Raw genomic sequence first — 18,267 nt, 5'->3', positions numbered from 1 at the left:
TGAGAGGCTAAGGCAGCTCTGAGGCCATCTCTACAAGAGATACAAGAGCAAGTCAGGAGTCAACTCTCTTATGCATGGAAATGGAGCCACCATCTACACTTTATGACAGAGACCGGATATATTAGCATGAGGCCAAAAGTAAAAACACTGTAGTCAACAAAGATTTCCCAATCTTGATTAACCACAGGGCAGCTAAATCTTCAGCAAAATTTCAAGTCTCTGAATGTCACCAGTAAGAGTAATCTGACCCATCCTTGAAGGTGGGAGATATGTGGAAGTTTCTCACTTCAGCAGGATATATTAAGGGTTAAGGTTATCTCTGACAAACTTCCAAAAGTTACATTATTCATCTAATTAGAGATAGGCACCTCCAAACTTGTATAGTCTTTCTCTCATCTCTCGGACATCAGAAGTGCAGAAATATCAAAGTAATCCAAGAAAGATTCCAAACCTAATGCATGTGTTCAAAGTACATCTATTGAACACCCATGAGTTGTCAGGCACTGATCTAGGGACTGGGACTATAAACATAAGAAAAACTAAGTCACTCTAAAAGATGGAAGTGTAACCATTCATTACTATTACCCTTTATCAAGCCCAACCACTCAAGGCTCCAGCAGGAAGTTCTTCTAGTGCCCCACTAGCACCAGATAAGTTTCCTTTCCTGCTTCTGTGCCGCTGATCATGGCTTGCCAGCCTGGAATGCTCTCACTGTAACTTCACCTAATCTAAATCCTCACATCCCTCAAAGCCAGCTGAAGTACTTCTCCTGGAAGCTCTGATCTCCACCTCCCTCCCAAAGTTATGTCTCATTTCTCAGAACTACTAACAATTACTGCCAGTACCACCATGAGTCTATTTAGAAAGTTGTCATCCTTTAACTGATATTTCTATTTGTTCAATGAATCCTGAGTACCAACTGTGTGGCAACATTGTTCTAGGGGCTAGAGAAACTGTGGCAAATAGCACTGGTTTTAGCTTCCACGAAAGAACTCCTGGGGAGAGTTCTTCTCTTACACTGCTTTTTATTCACTTATTTTTTTAAAGACTATTTATTTCAGAGAAAGCGCGAGAGAGCGAGAGCGCGCGAGCATGAGTGGGCAGAGCAGGGAGCACAAGGTGGGACCGGATCCCTGGATCTTGACCTGAGCCAGAGGCAGACATCCAACCATTTGAGCCACCCAGATGCCCCTTACACGGCTACTTAAAAACCTTCCTGTGTAGACCTGGGTTTGTACTTAGTGCTTAATACCTAACATTTATTACCTCCTTAGGTTGCTTTGGTCCAAGCTCACTCGAACTGAAGTTACGTAAACTAATAGGGAACAAAAGCCAACGAAGCCATTTCTAAATGAACTTCCACTTCTTGAAAACCTCAAAAGAACAAGGAAGGAAAAGAAAACAGGCAATGAAAGTGCTGCTGACCAACACATTTTACTCACACTGACAAAGCGCCTCCAACTCCCCCTCCAATCCAGGCAAAAGTGACCTTCTTCTCTGAATCCAGATAGCTCCAGATCAAGTGTTTAACAACAAACCTCGGAAAAGTTTAAAGCACCCCTCAGTTTCCGAAATCACTCTTTCTAAAGCTTTGTCTCTTGACGAATAAACCCCTTGACGAATCCTGCGTACGCCACTCAGCAGGACTAACCCAATGAGCTTCATTACAACGCACTAGAATCTAAGCTCCGAGCACAAGAGGGGCTAAAAGAACACTCGGGACGTGGTAAATCCAGACACAATTTTAACGTAAACAACAAAAGCCAGGTCCCGTGGGGCGTGGTGGAAGATTCCAAGTTCCCAAAAGAAGGAAATCATGAGAATTTCCTCCAGGGGAGCGGCGAGATTCTGCAAGGCGTGGGAGTTTCTGCACGAGGTGAGGGAGATTTAAAATGAATATTCCTTTGCTCTGAAGTGCCGTGTGAGAAGCGGCAGCTGGCACCCGAGGCGGGCGAGGTGAAGCCCGGCCGTGCCATGCGGCGCGGAGGCTGCGCCTGGGCACTCCCACCATTCTCCACAGCCGAGTCGGGACGCCAGACGGCAGCCCGGCGCCGCGCGAACCTGCACGGGCGCCCCTCGCCCCGTGGGCCGCCCGCCCTCGGCCCGGCGTGCCGCAAGCCCACCCCGACGGCTCTCCGGAGCGCGGACCTCTCTCGACACCCAGGGGACAGGCGGGGGAGAGGGGATCCCCGGGCGGCGGTCCCGCCCCGGCGCGTCACTCACCTGAGCAGACTGGAGAGCGGATGGCTAGAGGACCCGAGGCCGAGGCCGCCGCCGCCGCCGCCGCCGCCGCCGCTCCCGGAGGAGCCGCTGCCGCCGCCGCCGCCACCCCCGAAGCCCGAGGAAAGCCGCTTCCCCGACAGCAGCTTCTCCACGGCCGGGAGGTGCCCGGTGCGGGCCGCCTCCAGCAGCTCCTGCTCCTTCCCCATCCCCAGGGCCACCGCCCCCTGGACCCCCTTCCCAGGGCTGCGGCCGAGCCTGCTCCTGCTCCCAAACTTTCCGTCTCCGGGCAACGCACCCCCCAAACCGGCCGGGGACACCACCCCCCTCCCCCCGCCTTTTCGCCCCAGGAGCGCGTCACTTCCGGGATCTGGCGTCACGCGTCACCGCGCCCCCACGCCCCGCCCCCTTGCCCACCTAGCTGGGCGGGGCTCGGCCGGCGGGCGCAGGTGGCTTTGGGCCGCGGGAAGTGGACCCGGGAGTGCGGAGATACGCCTCCAGCGGCAAGAGGAAAGCGACTTGGAGATTCCCGCTGTACGGGTGGAAGGGGACAGACGGAGTCCACCTGTAGGCGCCTCCCGAAGTGCGCTCCTTCCCCAAAGGTTCTGGGAGCCCACAGGACAGGAAATACGGTAATTCACCCAGGCAGCGTGCAAACAAAGAGAGAAATACGGTAACGCCCACCTACATTTCCAAGTCCATTCTTTGAGCACGCATAAATTAAATCTGTGGTGTCTGTGGGGGCCTAGTGATACAGAGGTGAATAAAATGCCCCACTCTTACCTCAATCACGGGAGAGAGGAAAATTTTTAAATAAAAATCCCTCCACTTCTTGATGGTCCCAATCTCTGACATGGCTCGTTAAAGTGAAATATGCAAAGACGAGACCTCCCTTCCCAGTAGAATCCGTTTCCTCTCCTTTTGATGAGATTAACCAAACTGACCTAAGAAGTCAGGTTTGTAAAACCGACCTCGATCTTTAGGACCGGTGAATTGAAAAATCACTTATGCGGGTAGAAACTATGTGTTGTTGCTACTAGAACTGTCCCTAGCTCGAAGTAGGCGCTCAACAGTTGTGGCGTGAATAAATGGGTTGGATCAATTCTGTTCGAGCTATATGACTTTTTTTTTTTTTTTTTTTTTTAAGGTGCATAAGGAACCGAAGAGAAATGCTGGCGATTCACACAGGCCCACGATCGCTAACCAATTGAAATGTACGAAGCTGTGTCCCCGCCTATAAATTTACCAGGTAGCCGCATCCCACCACACCCGCGTACAATGGAATGGAGTTTTCTCCCGTCCCCAAACTTGACTCTGAGAAAAGCGGATTAAGCAGTTAACTTCGTTTTTGGAAAGGCAGAACGGAGGGGGAAAAAAGAGAAAAAAGTCCTTCAGTAAGCAACACAACTCTTCTTTCCCAGTGTGGAAAATCCACAAACTGAATTCTGTAACCTCAGTCTTCCCTCTCCAACCGTCACCGAATCAGAGTTAAAAGGGAGTCCTGAAGTACTCTAAACGTGCTTCAAACTGTCCCCTCCGAGGAGCGGTAGGAGTGATGTCATCACAGAGCGACGACAGGAAGTAAGCTTCGGGGCTGCTGTGCTCCAGTAGGTCGTGCGTGAGCTCCAGGATCTGACAGGAGGGCGATCTCTCCGCTCTTTTTCTTACCGCTATGGATAATGCCTGCGAGTCGCCCACGGAAAAAGGTGGAGAGGCAAGGGAGTCAGATGAAACGGCCCCTGCTCCCGGGGTCCCCGGGCCTACAGATACTGACGGAATCCCGGAGGAAACTGACGTGGACGGAGATGGGGACTTGAAGGAAGCCACGGCCGAAGACGGCGAGGTAGGGAGGGAAGTGTTGATGAGGCTAGAGGAGTATTCCGAGATTTTTAGTGCTCTCCCGACCGCCTTCCTGGTTGGTCCCTCCAAGCTAAGATAAAACTCTTAACTCACCATAACTCTCTAGATATGAAAAGGTGGGCGGGGAGAGGGAAGAGACAAAACTTTAATGCTGCTTCGGTTCCAGAGACCTAGCCATTGGGTTTAATACTTTTAATCCTTGCCCTTACCTGTCGAGGCTACTTATAAGGGATTTTTTTTTTTTTTTTTTTACGTAAACTCTCCCCCCCCAAGGTGGGACTTGAACACGACGGTGAGATCAAGAGTGCCTCCTTCCCCACTCAGGAAGCCACCCAGGCGCCCCTCAGGGACTTTGGCATAGCCTCTTGGTTTTCCTGGTGAAGAATTGGGACCTGATGTCACACTAAGACTTTATGCAAGAGCTAGAAGCCAGGATTCTAGAACCCCTTTGACCGAAATATGGTTTCTCCTAGATGTTGCTCAAGCATAACTTTGTCATTACACGCTGCAGAATCGTTCAATGGAGACTGTGAGGGACTTACTGGGTTAGTCACATTTTTACCTCCTTCCAACATTTAACTACTGCATTGACCAAAGAGAACGTGACATCAAATCCTATGGGCTTTGGCCAATACCTTATTTACAGAAAAATTCATAGCTTTCTATATTTTTGTTAACAAACAGGAGATAAGCACCCAACTCAAGAAACGAGAAGAACAGAACAAACCAGAAATATTTGATGTTCAAGTTTAGGCCAAATAAATTTTAATGTCTAAGAAAAATGGCTCATTTTTAAGGAAAATAGAAATCACCAAAATTAAAGCACAGAGAGGTTAGAAAATGTGTATTAAATAACTAGAGAAGAAATGGAAAAGTTTTTTAAAGATATACTACCTTCACTTTCACCTGTCCCCTCATATTCCTGTATGAGTTTATGTGAGTTCCTCTTTAGGGAAAACAGATTAAATCCCATTAATGAGGTTTGTTGTGTCTTTTGATCTTACATTAAGATGGAGAGGATGAATTTGGATTTTAATTGCTATTAAACATCTAGTACGAGTAAATTTATGTTAAATGCTTATGTGGGGAGAGATTAATAAGAAATCTATCTTCAAAAAGTTTTCAGTCTAGGGGACGCCTGGGTGGCTCAGCAGTTAAACATCTGCCTTTGGCTCGGCATGATCCTGGAGACCCGGGATTGAGTCCCACATTGGGCTCCCTGCATGGAGCCTGCTCCTCCCTCTGCCTATGTCTTTGCTTTTCTCTGTGTCTCTCATGAATAAATAAATAAATAAAATCTTTTTAAAAAAAAGTTTTCAGTCTAGCAATGGGAAATAAATATTAGTATGATACAGTAGAATGAAAGATAGGAAGAGAAGAGCACTACATGTTAGAGAAGCTCACTTTTAAGTTCCAAATCCAGGGGCGCCTGGCTGGCTCAATAGGTAGAACATGGGACTCTTGATCTCAGGGTCATGAGTTCAAGCCCTAGCTGAGGGTAGAAATTACTTTTAAAAAAATTATTAAAATTTCCAAATCCAAAGAAACACTGTTTTGATGAGAAGGTGCCTCCTTTTTAATGTTCTTTCCAGATGGAATCATCAGCAATAAAGAGTTCTATAGATTTAGAGGCAGAAGAGCTGGCTGGTTGGAGAGGACTTTTCTGACATCCCCTCTAAAGAATGAGGTCAGGAAAGTGGGCTCAAGGAGGCAGAGTGGTTTTCATGATCTTTGGCACATCGTTTCTTTTGTAAATACATACTAGAGCTATGTTCATAGCTAAACTGGAAAACTGGATTACACAGCTGAGCTATAAACTTCTCTAGGAGAGAGAGTGTGTCTTACGTATGATGGCACAGCCAGGGCTTGGGACCAAAAAACTACTGAATAATAAGTTTGTTGTGTTGTAATGTGAATGAACTCTTACCTTGCCCAAGTCTGGAATGTAGGCTTGAATATATATGTAATAGGGTTTCTTTCATCTTTTCAGCTCAAGAATCAGGACATCTCAGATTTAACAGCAGTTGAAAGGGAAGACTCCTCTTTGCTTACTCCTGCAGCCAAAAAAATAAAAATAGATACCAAAGAAAAGAAAGAGAAGAAGCAAAAAGTGGATGAAGATGAGATTCAAAAGATGCAGTAAGTCACTTTGTGATTTTTTCCCCCATTCCAAGGCTCTACTTTGACCACACAAAGTTAATAAGTTTCTTTGGCCTTTAAATTTTTTTTACTTTTTTATATTCAAAAGAAAATAAAGCAAATATCCTATGTTACATTTTAGGAAATATAAGTAAAAAGAAAGATATCACTTTATTACCAGAGATAAACACTGTTCATATTTTGGTATATAGTCTCCAAGATATTTTCTATACATACATATCTAGAATTTTTTTCAAAGATACTACTATTTGTAACCTGTTTTTCATATTATATATGGTGAATGTTTTCCATATCAGTAATTATATATCTAGGTCATAATTTTCTTTACTTGGAAGTAGCTTCATTGTAGTGTTTTGGGGTTGTTTTAAGATTTTATTTTTAAGTAATCTCTACACCCAACATGGGGCTCAAACCCACAAGCCCTAGATCAAGAGTCACACACTCCCCTGGGCTGAGCCAGCCAGGCACCCCTCATTGTGTTTTCTGATTATAAAAGTAGTATGGGCTCGTTGGAAATTATTCAGAGAATACAGAAAAATGGAAAAAATAATTACCTATAATCCTACCACCCAGAGTAACCCCGGATATATATTTGATTATATACTTCTTCAGATTTGGGGGTTTTGGTTGTTGTTGTTGTTTTCAGATTTTTTTTTTTTTTTCAGATTTGTTTTTAATGTTTGATATGTGTAGCTAAATATTTTCCTGTCAGTAAATATGCCCATAAATCCTCAGTTGCAATGGCTTCATTATATTCCATTATGCAGATAAATAACCCCTATAGTTCCTTTTTTTCTTTTGACAACATTATGACGAGTATCTTTGAGCACATCCTTCACATACTTGTCCATCTATTTCCTAAATAAACTCCTAGAAGTGAATTGCCAGTTCAAACAGTATGAATATTTTCAAATATTCCTCATACACATTTCCAAATTCTTCTCCAGAAAGGTTGTTCACTTCACACTCTACCAGCAGGTATGAGTTTTTTTATCCTCCCATTCTTACTAATACTGTGCTTTATAATACTTGTCTGATTCATGAAAATGTTATTTTATTAATTTTAATTTCTTTAGTTAATAATGAAGGTTAATTTTTCTTCTGTATTGGCCATTGGTATTTTTGCAAATTCCCTATTCATGTCATTTGCTTGTTTTCTAAATTAATATAGCCATCTTTTTAATTATTTGAAAGTATTAATCATTTTCCATATATTTTACAAATATTTTCCCCCAAATCTAACTACTGGTTTGAATATAAATTTATGTATCAAATGTTTACCATCAATGTGTAGTAAAGGTATAGAGTTACAAGGAGAGAGCAAAGTGCTGAAAATACAATCTAGATAGTATATTATATAGTGACCCAACATTGTTATTCAAGTTTTTATGCTTAATGAAGTAGAAAGGAAGTTGTATTTTCACTTTTTTCTCAAGTTCCTTAAGAATAAAAATATTTTATCTTCATTCCTTGTATGCACAAAGCCTAATGCTATTGACCCCTTGAAAATTCACTAATTGTCCGAAACTTGCTTTTATTGATGTAATAATATATCTTAAGCATTCATTCTTGTAAGCCACTTTAATTACCTGAATCTTTGTCTAGAATCCTGGTTTCTTCTTTTTCGGAGGAGCAGCTGAACCGTTATGAAATGTATCGCCGGTCAGCTTTCCCTAAGGCAGCCATTAAAAGGGTAAGAATGGACTACCACACTTCATTTCCATCAAATATGAGAGCTGAACTAAATGCATGAGCTATGTCCATTGGCATTTTGAGTGAGGTGTTAGTCAAACGGGTGGATCATTCATGCAGGAAAATAAAAGTAACATGCCCCTCAATTATGAATTGGGAGTTTTATATTATAAGGATACGGTCTCTACATACAGAATAAGTCACTGTACACCCAAATCCTTGTTTTAATAGTCTTAATTTCAGCATCCAGCCTTTAGCACTTTTTTAGAGAAAAACTCTTAAGGGTACTGTATTCCAAAACCAGTTCTTGACTATCTTAATTCATGGTCTTTGTCCTTCTTTCAAGCTGATCCAGTCCATCACTGGAACCTCTGTGTCTCAGAATGTCGTTATTGCTATGTCTGGTATTTCCAAGGTCTTTGTCGGGGAAGTGGTAGAAGAAGGTGAGTATTATTGATACTCTGGTGGTCTTATTTTCAAGAAGATCTATACTAAGGGACCTATTAGAGTACTTGTGGGAGTTTCCATTTGCATTAGTAGGAGTTAACCAAGTGGGGCACCTTGTATTCAGGAGGGCATGACCATTATTCCTCAAAAGTTTTAATACTCAGAGACAAGGAAGCATCTGGGAAATCTCCTTTGATTCTTGTCCTCAGCCCAGGGTGACAGAAGCAAACTTATTTTTCTCCAATGGACTTTGTTCATTTCTGATGCCAAATTAAAGACACAAGAAAAGCAATCACGGGGGCTCACCAGTGTGGTGGATGAGGTATAGTCCCCAGTGTTATGACCCATGGGAACTGCCCTCTCTCCGTCAGGAAAGAACCTGGCCACAATGTATCGCTAATCTTGTCAGAGGAATGTTTTATTTTTTCAAGCAGAAGATATGTTTTAAACTGTTGCCTATGACAAAGCCTGATATGATATATTATACTAAAGTTAACATGACCTGTTTCACAGCATTCTCTTAAGAAGGGAAAATGTCTTGGTTTATTTCCTTAGCAAGCTTAAGAAGGGTTAATGGGAATTACAGGATTCAAATGGATTGTGTGATATGAAGTCTTTGTGTGACAATGAAGCTTTCTTCCTGTCCTCTTTTTTAGCACTGGATGTGTGTGAGAAGTGGGGAGAAATGCCACCACTACAACCCAAACATATGAGGGAGGCTGTTCGGAGGTTAAAGTCGAAGGGACAGATCCCCAACTCAAAGCACAAAAAAATCATCTTTTTCTAGATCAAAGCCTAGAAAGGCCTGGTACTGAAGGAGGAAGTACTGGTTCTGGACTTCCTACTACATGAGACTTTTGCACTGGTGCTTTAGTATCGCAGTCCTCCAAGGATTCCATGATGATTTTTAATGTCTTTCTCAGAACTCTGATATTCATCACATCTAAAAGGCATGCAGCCTGTTTCATACATGCTTGACTAAATATTGGGACCTCTTTGGGTATTTTGAGGCATTTAACTGTTTCTTGGCTAGTTGGAAGAAGGTACCTGGGCCTTTAAGCATCTTCTAGACAGGGAAGCTACTTTCAGAGAGAAAAACCTTTCTAAGAGAGCTTTGATAGTTTCACACTGAAGCATGAAGTTGCTGACTTAGGTTGTTTCCTCCATCTGGTTTTAAGTAAATGAAACTACCAGAAGCTTTTGACACGAGATATTTTACCATGAAGAACACAGTGATAATGGAAGTAGCAGAAAAGTTTGCCCTTGTAAATGTGTAAAGTTCTCCTATGGATTTTGGTGAGTGATCATTAAACTGTTTTCCAACTTGCCATATGTGTATTCATTTTACGTCTAGTTGGTTGGAATGGGGAGAAGTTCATCATTCTTTTTTGGTGCCAGAATAAAACTGGTCTTGGCTTTTTTCGAAAATTTGAGCCCTTCCCATTTTCTACTAGAATCATTAAAATTAAAGAGTATTTAAACCCTTAAAAATAATGTAAAAGCCCATATATTTCAGGTTCCTATAAACAGAAATACCACAACCAACGTTTAGTAAGTTTAATTTGCTTTTTTCAGGCGGTTCACAGAACCAGTACGCTCAAGGTTTGATTAGATAATGCAACATTAAAACTTCCCAACACTGACCAGTATTCCAGTTCATTAGATACATTCTCATTGGTTTCCTCAAATAGGGGGGAATGGAGTGACCTTTTATTGACAGTGATTAGCAGTAATAAGGCTACTTACTGTATATAATTGGCAATCCCCAAGAATTCTTTCCTCTGTCATTCAGTGTTATAGGAAGAAGAGTTTTAAAGCTGTTCTCTTTTGATGCTTTCCTGAGCACATCTTAAAAGATGTCAATCTGTTCAGCACCCTGATGGAGGGGAAACAGCTTGGACTCACAAAGTTGAGCAAATCTGACTTTTAGTATCTTACATTAAAACCAGTCTTTAAACATACATGTAGCCAGTGAAGAAGACATTTCAGTGGGGCATTCCACAAAGAAATGCTGTAAGACTCAGGTTAAATCTTGACTGAAAACTAATAAACTGGAGAGGGGAAAGGCAGATAGTCTCTCAGCTCTAACAGGAATTTTTATTTATTTTTTTAACGATTATAAGAACTGTATCTATTGCAATTTGAGATACTGGATGAGGCTGAAATTTAAAAATAATAAGGGAGAAAGGTCACATCTCAAGTCTAGCCACCTAACAATAAGATTCTCCTAGAGTGTTTCTCCTTATGTCTGTTGTAAGATAGGGAAAATAATCCCCACTCAACAAGAGCTACCATCCATACCTATCCAGAGAATGGGAATATTCCTACTCTAGTAGAAGGTGGGGGAAGATCGAGGTGAGGGCTGTAGTCCGCTAAAGGATGTTTCAGCACACCAGCTTCTCTTGAAACAGCAATGACTATGGTAAATCGCAAGGTAATGACAGCTTTTGCAGTTCACAAATAACCAAATGTCTATTAGCACTTCAGCAATGTTCATTTGTTTCCACAGTGTTGTCACATTACTAAAACTGATTTTAGAAGTATAGGTGAGTATTAAATGATAAAAAAAACAGACCTTTAGTGTAAAGGTTTAGAATGGCAAATTCCTGTATCACTATGGTAATACTTCAAACTACCTGCCTTCCACTGCCCCGGTGAACTGGGCTAAGGGGGAACTAATGTAAATGAGCTAAATGCAAGCATTTAAATTATGGGGTATGTTGAGGGGCAGTGTTTATCCCTTATATATATTCTGTACACAAAAACCATTCCTTTCAGAACCACGAAAAGGGTACATAGAATTTGAGGCCCATGGCAAAATGAGGGTCAGGTTACATAAAACAGCAAAAGCAGCCATCACAAGAATAGAACCCATTCCTTTGGACTTAAGTCAAAGAAATGAGGTTAATTATTCCAGTGAGTTGAAAACAAATTTGAGATCAATAACCACCCTGCAGCTCAGCTAAGAGATATTTAAACTAGTCCATATGCACTAACACCTATCTCCAATACACCCATGTAAACAGGAAACCTTGACAATCATAGATGATATATAGTTGTAAATGCTTCACAGCTGAAATGGTGATGTGCAGCAGCTGAGGTCTTTGAGGGATAGTGGTGCTATCACTCCAGACATTTTCTTGAGGTATTGTTATTTCTTGTTCAGAGTCTTAAAGCTCCAAGACAGAAATCATAGCAGTCCAAAGCACTACTGTTTTCCTTTCTTTTTTTTTTCCTTTACATTATATCTATCCTAAGGACTAACAACCAGATCACATTTCTTCATTATGCGTATTTCCTCCAACAAACAGGAGTATGAAATTATACAAGATATTTGTTAATAAAATGCATTGAGACAATGACCCCTACCATTTGCTGCAGGAGGATTTCAAGACACAGAGCCAAGGATGCCACATAGGAAAGTCAGAAATTCTAGAGCTCCATCTCTTCATATGGACAAGAAATCCAGAGAACCTGGAACCTGACTGAACTCTGGCCACTGAAGGGCTTTGCCTGGATGTTTGCCAGATTTGCTTGTATTGCATATCAGCAAGCACAGGCTTAAAGTGAAGATATATCAAGCAATGCCCATTAGGCATTTTCTTTGCATGGAGGGATACGAGAGGGACCAGAGGGACACTGGGGAGGTGGGGGGAGGAGGGAAGGGAAAGAGAATCAGAATGTGATTTTAAACCAATTCAGGGGGCAGCCCAGGTGGCTCAGCAGTTTAGTGCCTGCCTTCCACCCAGGGTGTGATCCTGGAGACCTTGGACTGAGTCCCATGATGGGCTCCCTGCATGGAGCCTGCTTCTCCCTCTGCCTGTGTCTGTGCCTCTCTCTCTCTCTCTCTCTCTCTCTCTCAATCTGTGTGTGTGTGTGTCTCATGAATAAGTAAATAAAATCTTTTTTAATAAAATAAAAAAACCAATTCGGGTGAGTCTAAGTTTGAATGATTCTATTTTCCGGCCACTGATCTCCCTCCTCAAGGCCTCCTCTAAGAACATTAGAAAGGCCGTACCTGAGAGGACCAGTGATCATTTTGTTCAATATTATGCCTCCAAAGGAGCATTAAGGGGGAGTGCATAGAGGAACACAGTTACCCTCTCAGTTGTGGTGTATCAAATAGCACTAGTTTTCCATGATTCCTTTGGAAGGCCACCATACAAGGATTCCTCTAAAACCTCCGCCACTCATATATAGCTCTGCCAGCATCACTTGCTGAACAATGAGCAACTTAAGTTTCTGATTTACTATGAGAAGTGCTTTCTTGTACCTAAGGCCATGAGGCTAAGCCCCAGAGCTAGTATATCAGGACTTGGTGAGCATGTCCTTCCTCTCAGCTGGATATCTGATTTCACACTACCCTCAACTTTTATCTTTCCAGAGTCAGAGCCAACATTCTACACGTGTCCTCGTGTGGAAGTATCTCCACCCCCTTATAATTTTTGCTATTCTCTGGACCTTTCCTCCCTTTACCACGTATTTTATAAATAAGGTCACTATCAGTGCACAGATAATCTAAGCCATTGAAATGGTTTTCTATGAAGCCCTATTTTCTGTGTTGTCTCTGTGAGCCCTTCCTGATAACCCATTTGGGCTTTGAGCCAGAGCAGCACATTGACCCCACCTTCTCCTCAGCAATGGTTAGGTTACTGTGCTGAGTTCTAACAGCTTGCTGCCTTGCTGATTCTTCTATTACTTTATACTTCCCTAGACTGAACCTTACCTATCCTTTTCCTGTGTTGTCACAGTTTGGCTTGTGGGCCTTCTGTGGTTTTGTTTTGTTTTTTTAATCCCTTCTGGTTTATCTTTACTGACTGCATTATAATATCCTACTTTCAGGTAATTTATAAAAACCTTAAGGTTAAACTAAGCATCAACCCACAGGAAACTTCCTCTGTTCCTCTGTTAGCATTATCTCCAGAAAGATGTTTATTCTTAAGTCTCTAAGTTGTTTCCTAAGCATGACAAAATATTCCTGTATGTCATAGTAACTGGTGTTTTTAAAGTTGCTTTAGTGAAGACCTTGACAAAAGTTCTTTACCAGTCTGAGAAAATTGTATCTTGTTCATTCTTGGATGTATGTTTCTTTTTATCCTCAAAAAACTAGAATATGCAAGTCAGGCATGATTTCCCATAAAGGAAAACATTTCTCTTTCTCCAATATGTCATGTGATTAAGACTTATGTGACACCACCGAATCACTAATTTTACCATCTTACCAATTCAAGGTAAGTTAGCTGATGAACTTCTGTCCAATAAACATAGGTTGAAGTATATTACAGAGCAGTATGGATGAAGGTAGAATGCTGGGGAAGAATCAGATAGGAAAGAAAGGGGGGAAATAGCTCTTTCATGGGGCAAGGAGAAAACCTAGGTAGGTTGAAGGGGTTTTGTTTTGTTTTTTTACTTAAGCCAAAATTACATGATTTTAAAAAGCCACAGTGATAGAGGGTTATGAGAGGCAACAAGTTGAGATGTTTACATTACAGTTTAAAACACATTTTCAGCTCCCAAACCGCCAAGTGCAAAGGAGAGTGCTGGTAGAAAGTCCCAGAACTGGGAGAGCAGATGTGCCAGGGAGCCCAGGGAGACAGAGGAAATCACTTCTGAAGTACAGCTGTGGAAGACAGAGAGCACTCCAGCAGACAACAGTGGGCTCAGGACAAGCTCCCCTAATGATTCTTACACATTATACCTTCAGCCTAGCTCGTATTTTTTTCTTGATTTAAATTTTCAAATAAATTATGTTATAGAAAGGTAAGATGACACAACTGAGCCAGTACCATCGTTTACTTTCTACCATAGCATCACAATGATATAGTATAACAAAAGAACCTTAACCCTGAAAAATGTGATTGCAGTATCAGCCAAGATGGTATAAGCTTGGCTCCTTTCCCAAAAAAGGCAGTTTCCAAGTCTCCCTTACTCCTGTGCCTCTCCTAGCCCCTGCCCTGCTGGCTATTTCCTATTCCACTCTACTACCATGGCCAAAGCTCAGGCCAGAGACTTTTCAGGTCGGCTACAGGAAGCTCTGGGACATAGAATCTTTGGTGGCTCTGTGGGTGACTGAGGAGTGGGTACTTTCTCTTGTTCGCACAGGTTGTAGAGGAAACAAATGTCTCTGCCATGAAACCAAGTGGTGAAATGGCCCTATGGTGTTGAGCAGATCCACCTAGTGTGCAAAGGGCCAAAAGGCTTTATATAGGCATGACATGATGCTTGAGCCACGTGCAAAGCTGCCCCCCATTCCTTAGAACGTAGTCGTTCTTTGCCCTGTGTTCCGCCCAGATCAGAACAGCTAGGAGGAAGGACAGCATGAGGAGTGAGTTGAGTGCTCCCCAGTCCCTCTGGCATCCTTAGCAGATTTCAGTGCTGGCTGCTGCCTTCTGTCATAGGTGGTGCTATTGCTGGTGACCTCCTCCTCTCCCCTTGGCACACATGGCTGAGCCACTGTTATCACAGCTCAAAGAGGGGATTATATTTCCTAATCTCCTGAAGCAGTCTTTCTTTATCCTGGTTGGCATTGGCCAATGCTTGTTTAGTTTCTGTAAGTTCCTTTTGTAGGGTATGCAATTCTTTCACCTGGAGAATAATAAGTAATTTACAGTTAATAAATAAAGTAACACGCTTTGCAAAAACATCTGGTAAGGGAATAAGGAGTCAGAATTCAAGCAGAAAAATCCACAAATTTGGTGATCAAGAGAACCCAACCAGAACTTTCTAAAAGCCTAATCCCGAGGCGAGGCGAGACGCCGAGGGCTGAAGCAGAGCCGGGGCCGCGCCGCCAGGTCCGCTGTCGGTCCACGCCGCCCGCCGCCCGCCCAGCGCCGAGGGCCGAAGCAGAGCCGGGCCGCGCCGCCAGGTCCGCCGTCGGTCCACGCCGCCCGCCGCCCGCCCAGCGCCTCCCCCCCCTCCCCCTCCCCTCCCCCCCTCCCCCCTCCCCCCCCCCTCCTCCCCCCGCCGCCGCCGCCATGGGAGTGCAGGTGGAGACCATCTCCCCCGGAGACGGACGCACCTTCCCGAAGCGCGGTCAGACCTGCGTGGTGCACTACACGGGGATGCTTGAAGATGGAAAGAAATTTGATTCCTCCCGGGACAGAAACAAGCCCTTTAAGTTTATGCTAGGCAAGCAGGAGGTGATCCGAGGCTGGGAAGAAGGGGTTGCCCAGATGAGTGTGGGTCAGAGAGCCAAACTGACTATCTCCCCAGACTACGCCTATGGTGCTACTGGGCACCCAGGCATCATCCCACCAAATGCCACTCTCGTCTTTGACGTGGAGCTTCTGAAACTGGAATAACAGGAATGGCTTCCTCCCTGAGCTCCCCATTCTTGGATGTGCCATGGAGGGATGTGGCGCCTCCAGATGCGCACACGCGAGTCCGTATGGAGCTTTTCCTGATGTTCCACTACACTCTTTGTATAAACATCGACCCCGACTGAATGTGTTCTGTCACCCAGCTTTGCTCTTTCCCTTTCTCCTCGTGTGTGTGTTGACCTAAACTATATGCCATAAACCTCAAGTTACTCATTTGATTTCGTTTTCATTTTGGGGTGAAGGTTCAGTTTCAGTCTTTTGGATCTAGGTTTCCACTTAAGTATTAGTCAAGTATTAACAGCACAAGTCATGGGTTAACTTTAGAATAGGAATTGATGTTTGGGGGGGATTACAAGAATCTTTATTTTATTTATTTATTTTTTTTTGGATGAAATTTTTATCTATTATATATTAAACATTCTTGCTGCTGCGCTGCAAAGCCATAGCAGATTTGAGGCACTGTTGAGGGCCGAAGTAACTCTCCCAGTTGAGAGATGTCCTTGGGTTGAATTAAAGCCCTACCTGAAACTGAAGTGGGGAGGGGGAGAGCCTCTGCCTCCACTACCCCTCCCCTGCTCTCCCCCCCCCCCCCAATAATAAACCCTCTGCCTTTTGGAAGCAGATTGTTCTCACTGCGATATTGGACACTACAGGTATCTGTCCCCAGGCCAGCAGGGACCTCTGAAGCCTTCTTCATGGCCTGGCTCTTTGTTTTGTTTTGTTTTTTTTCCATCCTGTGGTTTTTCTAATGGATATTCAGGACTTTTGTAATCTCATAGCTATTTGAGCTCCACTTTCCAAATTTTAAGAACTTTAATTGAAAGTTTAAATTGAAGGTGCTGTTTGTAGACACATAACACCCAATGAAAGCCCAGCCATCATGACAAACCCTTGAGTGTTGTCTTGAGAAAATGATGCTGGTCATCACAGCTTCAGCATCTCCTGGTTTTTGATGTTCGGCTCCCCCGGCTGATCTCAGAGTTTCCTGGCTTTTCCTCCTCCCCCTCTCACCCCTTTGCTGTCCTGTGTAGTGATTTGGTGAGAGAAATTATTGCTGCCTACCCCCCCACCCCCACCTGCCCGCACTACGTATGAGTTTCAAGTTTTATTATTGCAATAAAAGTGCTTTATGCTGGCTTTTCTCAAAAAAAAAAAAGCCTAATCCCATCTTCAGAGTTCATCAGTTGTAAGGACAGCAACAGGTGGAATATAATATGATCACTAACCATTTACCTACAGTTCCTGACTTATATCCTCTATTAAGCACTTCTAGAAGTTGCTGCTAGGTGACAGGAGCCCCAACCACCCAGCTGTACACAGCATAGACAACCTTTTCAGCCCTCTGAGTTTTACCAGCTTCTGTAATTACAGCCATTAAGGGTCTGTGGGTACTGTTCAGTTAGGTCCCTACCTGCTGTCCAAAAGCTTCTGTGGGCACCAGAAACATCTGTTCTTTTGGGGGCTGGCTCTTCTCAATTTTATGGACTTCAGCCGATGGTCTGTCTTGAGGAGCAGCTGGAAAAAAGTAAAGGTTCTGAATGGCAAACTGCTGCAAACACGCAAACAGTTCCTCGTTATCACCTATTCCCTTATAGGAGAAAAAAGGCAGAGAAGCCGGGAGGTTGACAAGCCCAACTCACCGCCTATGTGGAACACACCATCATCACTCCGCTTCAACACAATATGCTCCATGGCTAGAGTGATGGGGATAGGGCCTGGAGATGTTGGATAGATGGGGGGGATATCATCCTGTAGGAAAGAAGGAAACCACATCCTGTAGGAAAGAAGCCGATGCCGCCAACCAGCTGAGAGCACTTCAGATAACAATCTATGCTTCTACCATTCAGCTTAAAGCAGCTTTATGCCATTAATTATGTATCCATACACTCTTGCAAGGTAGAGAAGCATAACTGAGTACCTCCTATTCTAGAGATGGTTAAACTGAGGACTAGATAATCTAATGGGCTTATTTACAGTCATGCTGCAAGCCAGAGACATGGTCAGGGCTAGAGACAAGGTCTCCTCACCTAAATCCAGAACATTTTGATGCAACACACATTTATGTATTATTATAACCTTCACTAACAATGCTAATATGCATTTACTCACTTGATAGTCACCATGTTGTACCATGACAAGGGAAGAAGTGAATAGCTATCACTGCCAGAATTCTTTGCCTGACAGAGTCTGAGGTAAAATCCAAAAAGCTCCTCTCACCTTTAGGGTGATCCTGGAGTGCAGGAGCTCAATCTGCATGGGAACTACCACTGGGATCTCCTCATCCTCCAAGAAGGGCCCCAGGCCATTGAGCACCGAAGTGAACAGCTCAAGGTCACAGCCTTGAAGCAAGAAATGCAGGAAGCCGTTCTGTGTGGCCAGTGAGGAATGAACAGCTGCACCAGGCCCCACCTCAAAGCGAAGGCCCACAGCTGGTCTGATGTGGTTAGTCTTCAAAGTTGAGGATTCCTGAAAACTTGTACCTTTGAGGAGAGAGACAGAAGGAAAAAATTAATTAGCAGGGACTATTCTAAGCACTTTACATATATTTAATATTCATAGCAATCCAATG

At 43.5% G+C, this 18,267-nt stretch overlaps 4 protein-coding genes across 18 annotated transcripts in view; 2 read left to right on the top strand and 2 right to left on the bottom strand.

The window, feature by feature from the left end:
• Positions 1-2,543, bottom strand: part of ANKS1A (ankyrin repeat and sterile alpha motif domain containing 1A) — a 179,077-nt gene extending 176,534 nt beyond the window's left edge. For 3 of the 9 annotated variants that reach the window (XM_035697620.2, XM_025418509.3, XM_025418508.3), the window contains exon 1: positions 2,224-2,542. In XM_035697620.2, the coding sequence (XP_035553513.2) occupies positions 2,224-2,429 (206 nt within the window). In that variant the 5' untranslated portion in view covers positions 2,430-2,542. The other 6 variants (XM_035697623.2, XM_025418510.3, XM_025418506.3 and 3 more) reach the window with 5 other exon arrangements.
• Positions 2,544-2,610: 67 nt separating this feature from the next.
• TAF11 (TATA-box binding protein associated factor 11) lies at positions 2,611-9,707 on the top strand. 3 transcript variants are annotated; one of them, XM_025418513.3, is made up of 6 exons: positions 2,611-2,852; positions 3,368-4,063; positions 6,071-6,219; positions 7,846-7,933; positions 8,279-8,375; positions 9,036-9,707. In XM_025418513.3, exons 2-6 carry the CDS (start codon positions 3,893-3,895, stop codon positions 9,164-9,166), a joined length of 636 nt encoding a protein of 211 aa, XP_025274298.1. In that variant the 5' UTR covers positions 2,611-2,852; positions 3,368-3,892; the 3' UTR covers positions 9,167-9,707. The 3 variants fall into 3 exon arrangements, with proteins under 3 accessions (XP_025274298.1, XP_025274300.1, XP_025274299.1); XM_025418515.3 differs by having other exon boundaries at positions 2,622-2,893; XM_025418514.3 differs by lacking the exon at positions 2,611-2,852 and adding an exon at positions 2,917-2,979.
• A 215-nt stretch (positions 9,708-9,922) lies between these two features.
• The window catches only part of BLTP3A (bridge-like lipid transfer protein family member 3A), a 64,280-nt gene continuing 55,935 nt past the window's right edge, over positions 9,923-18,267 (bottom strand). For all 5 annotated transcript variants that reach the window (XM_025418496.3, XM_035697618.2, XM_049092044.1 and 2 more), the window contains 4 exons: positions 17,916-18,178; positions 17,339-17,447; positions 17,110-17,213; positions 9,923-14,964 (listed from right to left, as the gene is read on the bottom strand). In XM_025418496.3, coding sequence (XP_025274281.1) covers positions 14,839-14,964; positions 17,110-17,213; positions 17,339-17,447; positions 17,916-18,178 — 602 coding nt within the window. In that variant the 3' untranslated portion in view covers positions 9,923-14,838. The remainder of the gene's footprint in view (positions 14,965-17,109; positions 17,214-17,338; positions 17,448-17,915; positions 18,179-18,267) is intronic.
• LOC112641457 (peptidyl-prolyl cis-trans isomerase FKBP1A) lies at positions 15,328-15,911 on the top strand. The gene has a single exon (XM_035697625.2). The coding sequence runs from the start codon at positions 15,354-15,356 to the stop codon at positions 15,678-15,680; it is 327 nt and encodes a 108-aa protein (XP_035553518.1). The 5' UTR covers positions 15,328-15,353; the 3' UTR covers positions 15,681-15,911.

Source organism: Canis lupus, chromosome 12 (genome assembly GCF_003254725.2).
Source record: "Canis lupus dingo isolate Sandy chromosome 12, ASM325472v2, whole genome shotgun sequence".
In the NCBI taxonomy this organism is placed as follows: domain Eukaryota; kingdom Metazoa; phylum Chordata; class Mammalia; order Carnivora; family Canidae; genus Canis; species Canis lupus.
The sequence above is the reverse complement of the archived record's forward strand: the minus strand, read 5'-3'. Positions and strand labels throughout refer to the sequence as shown.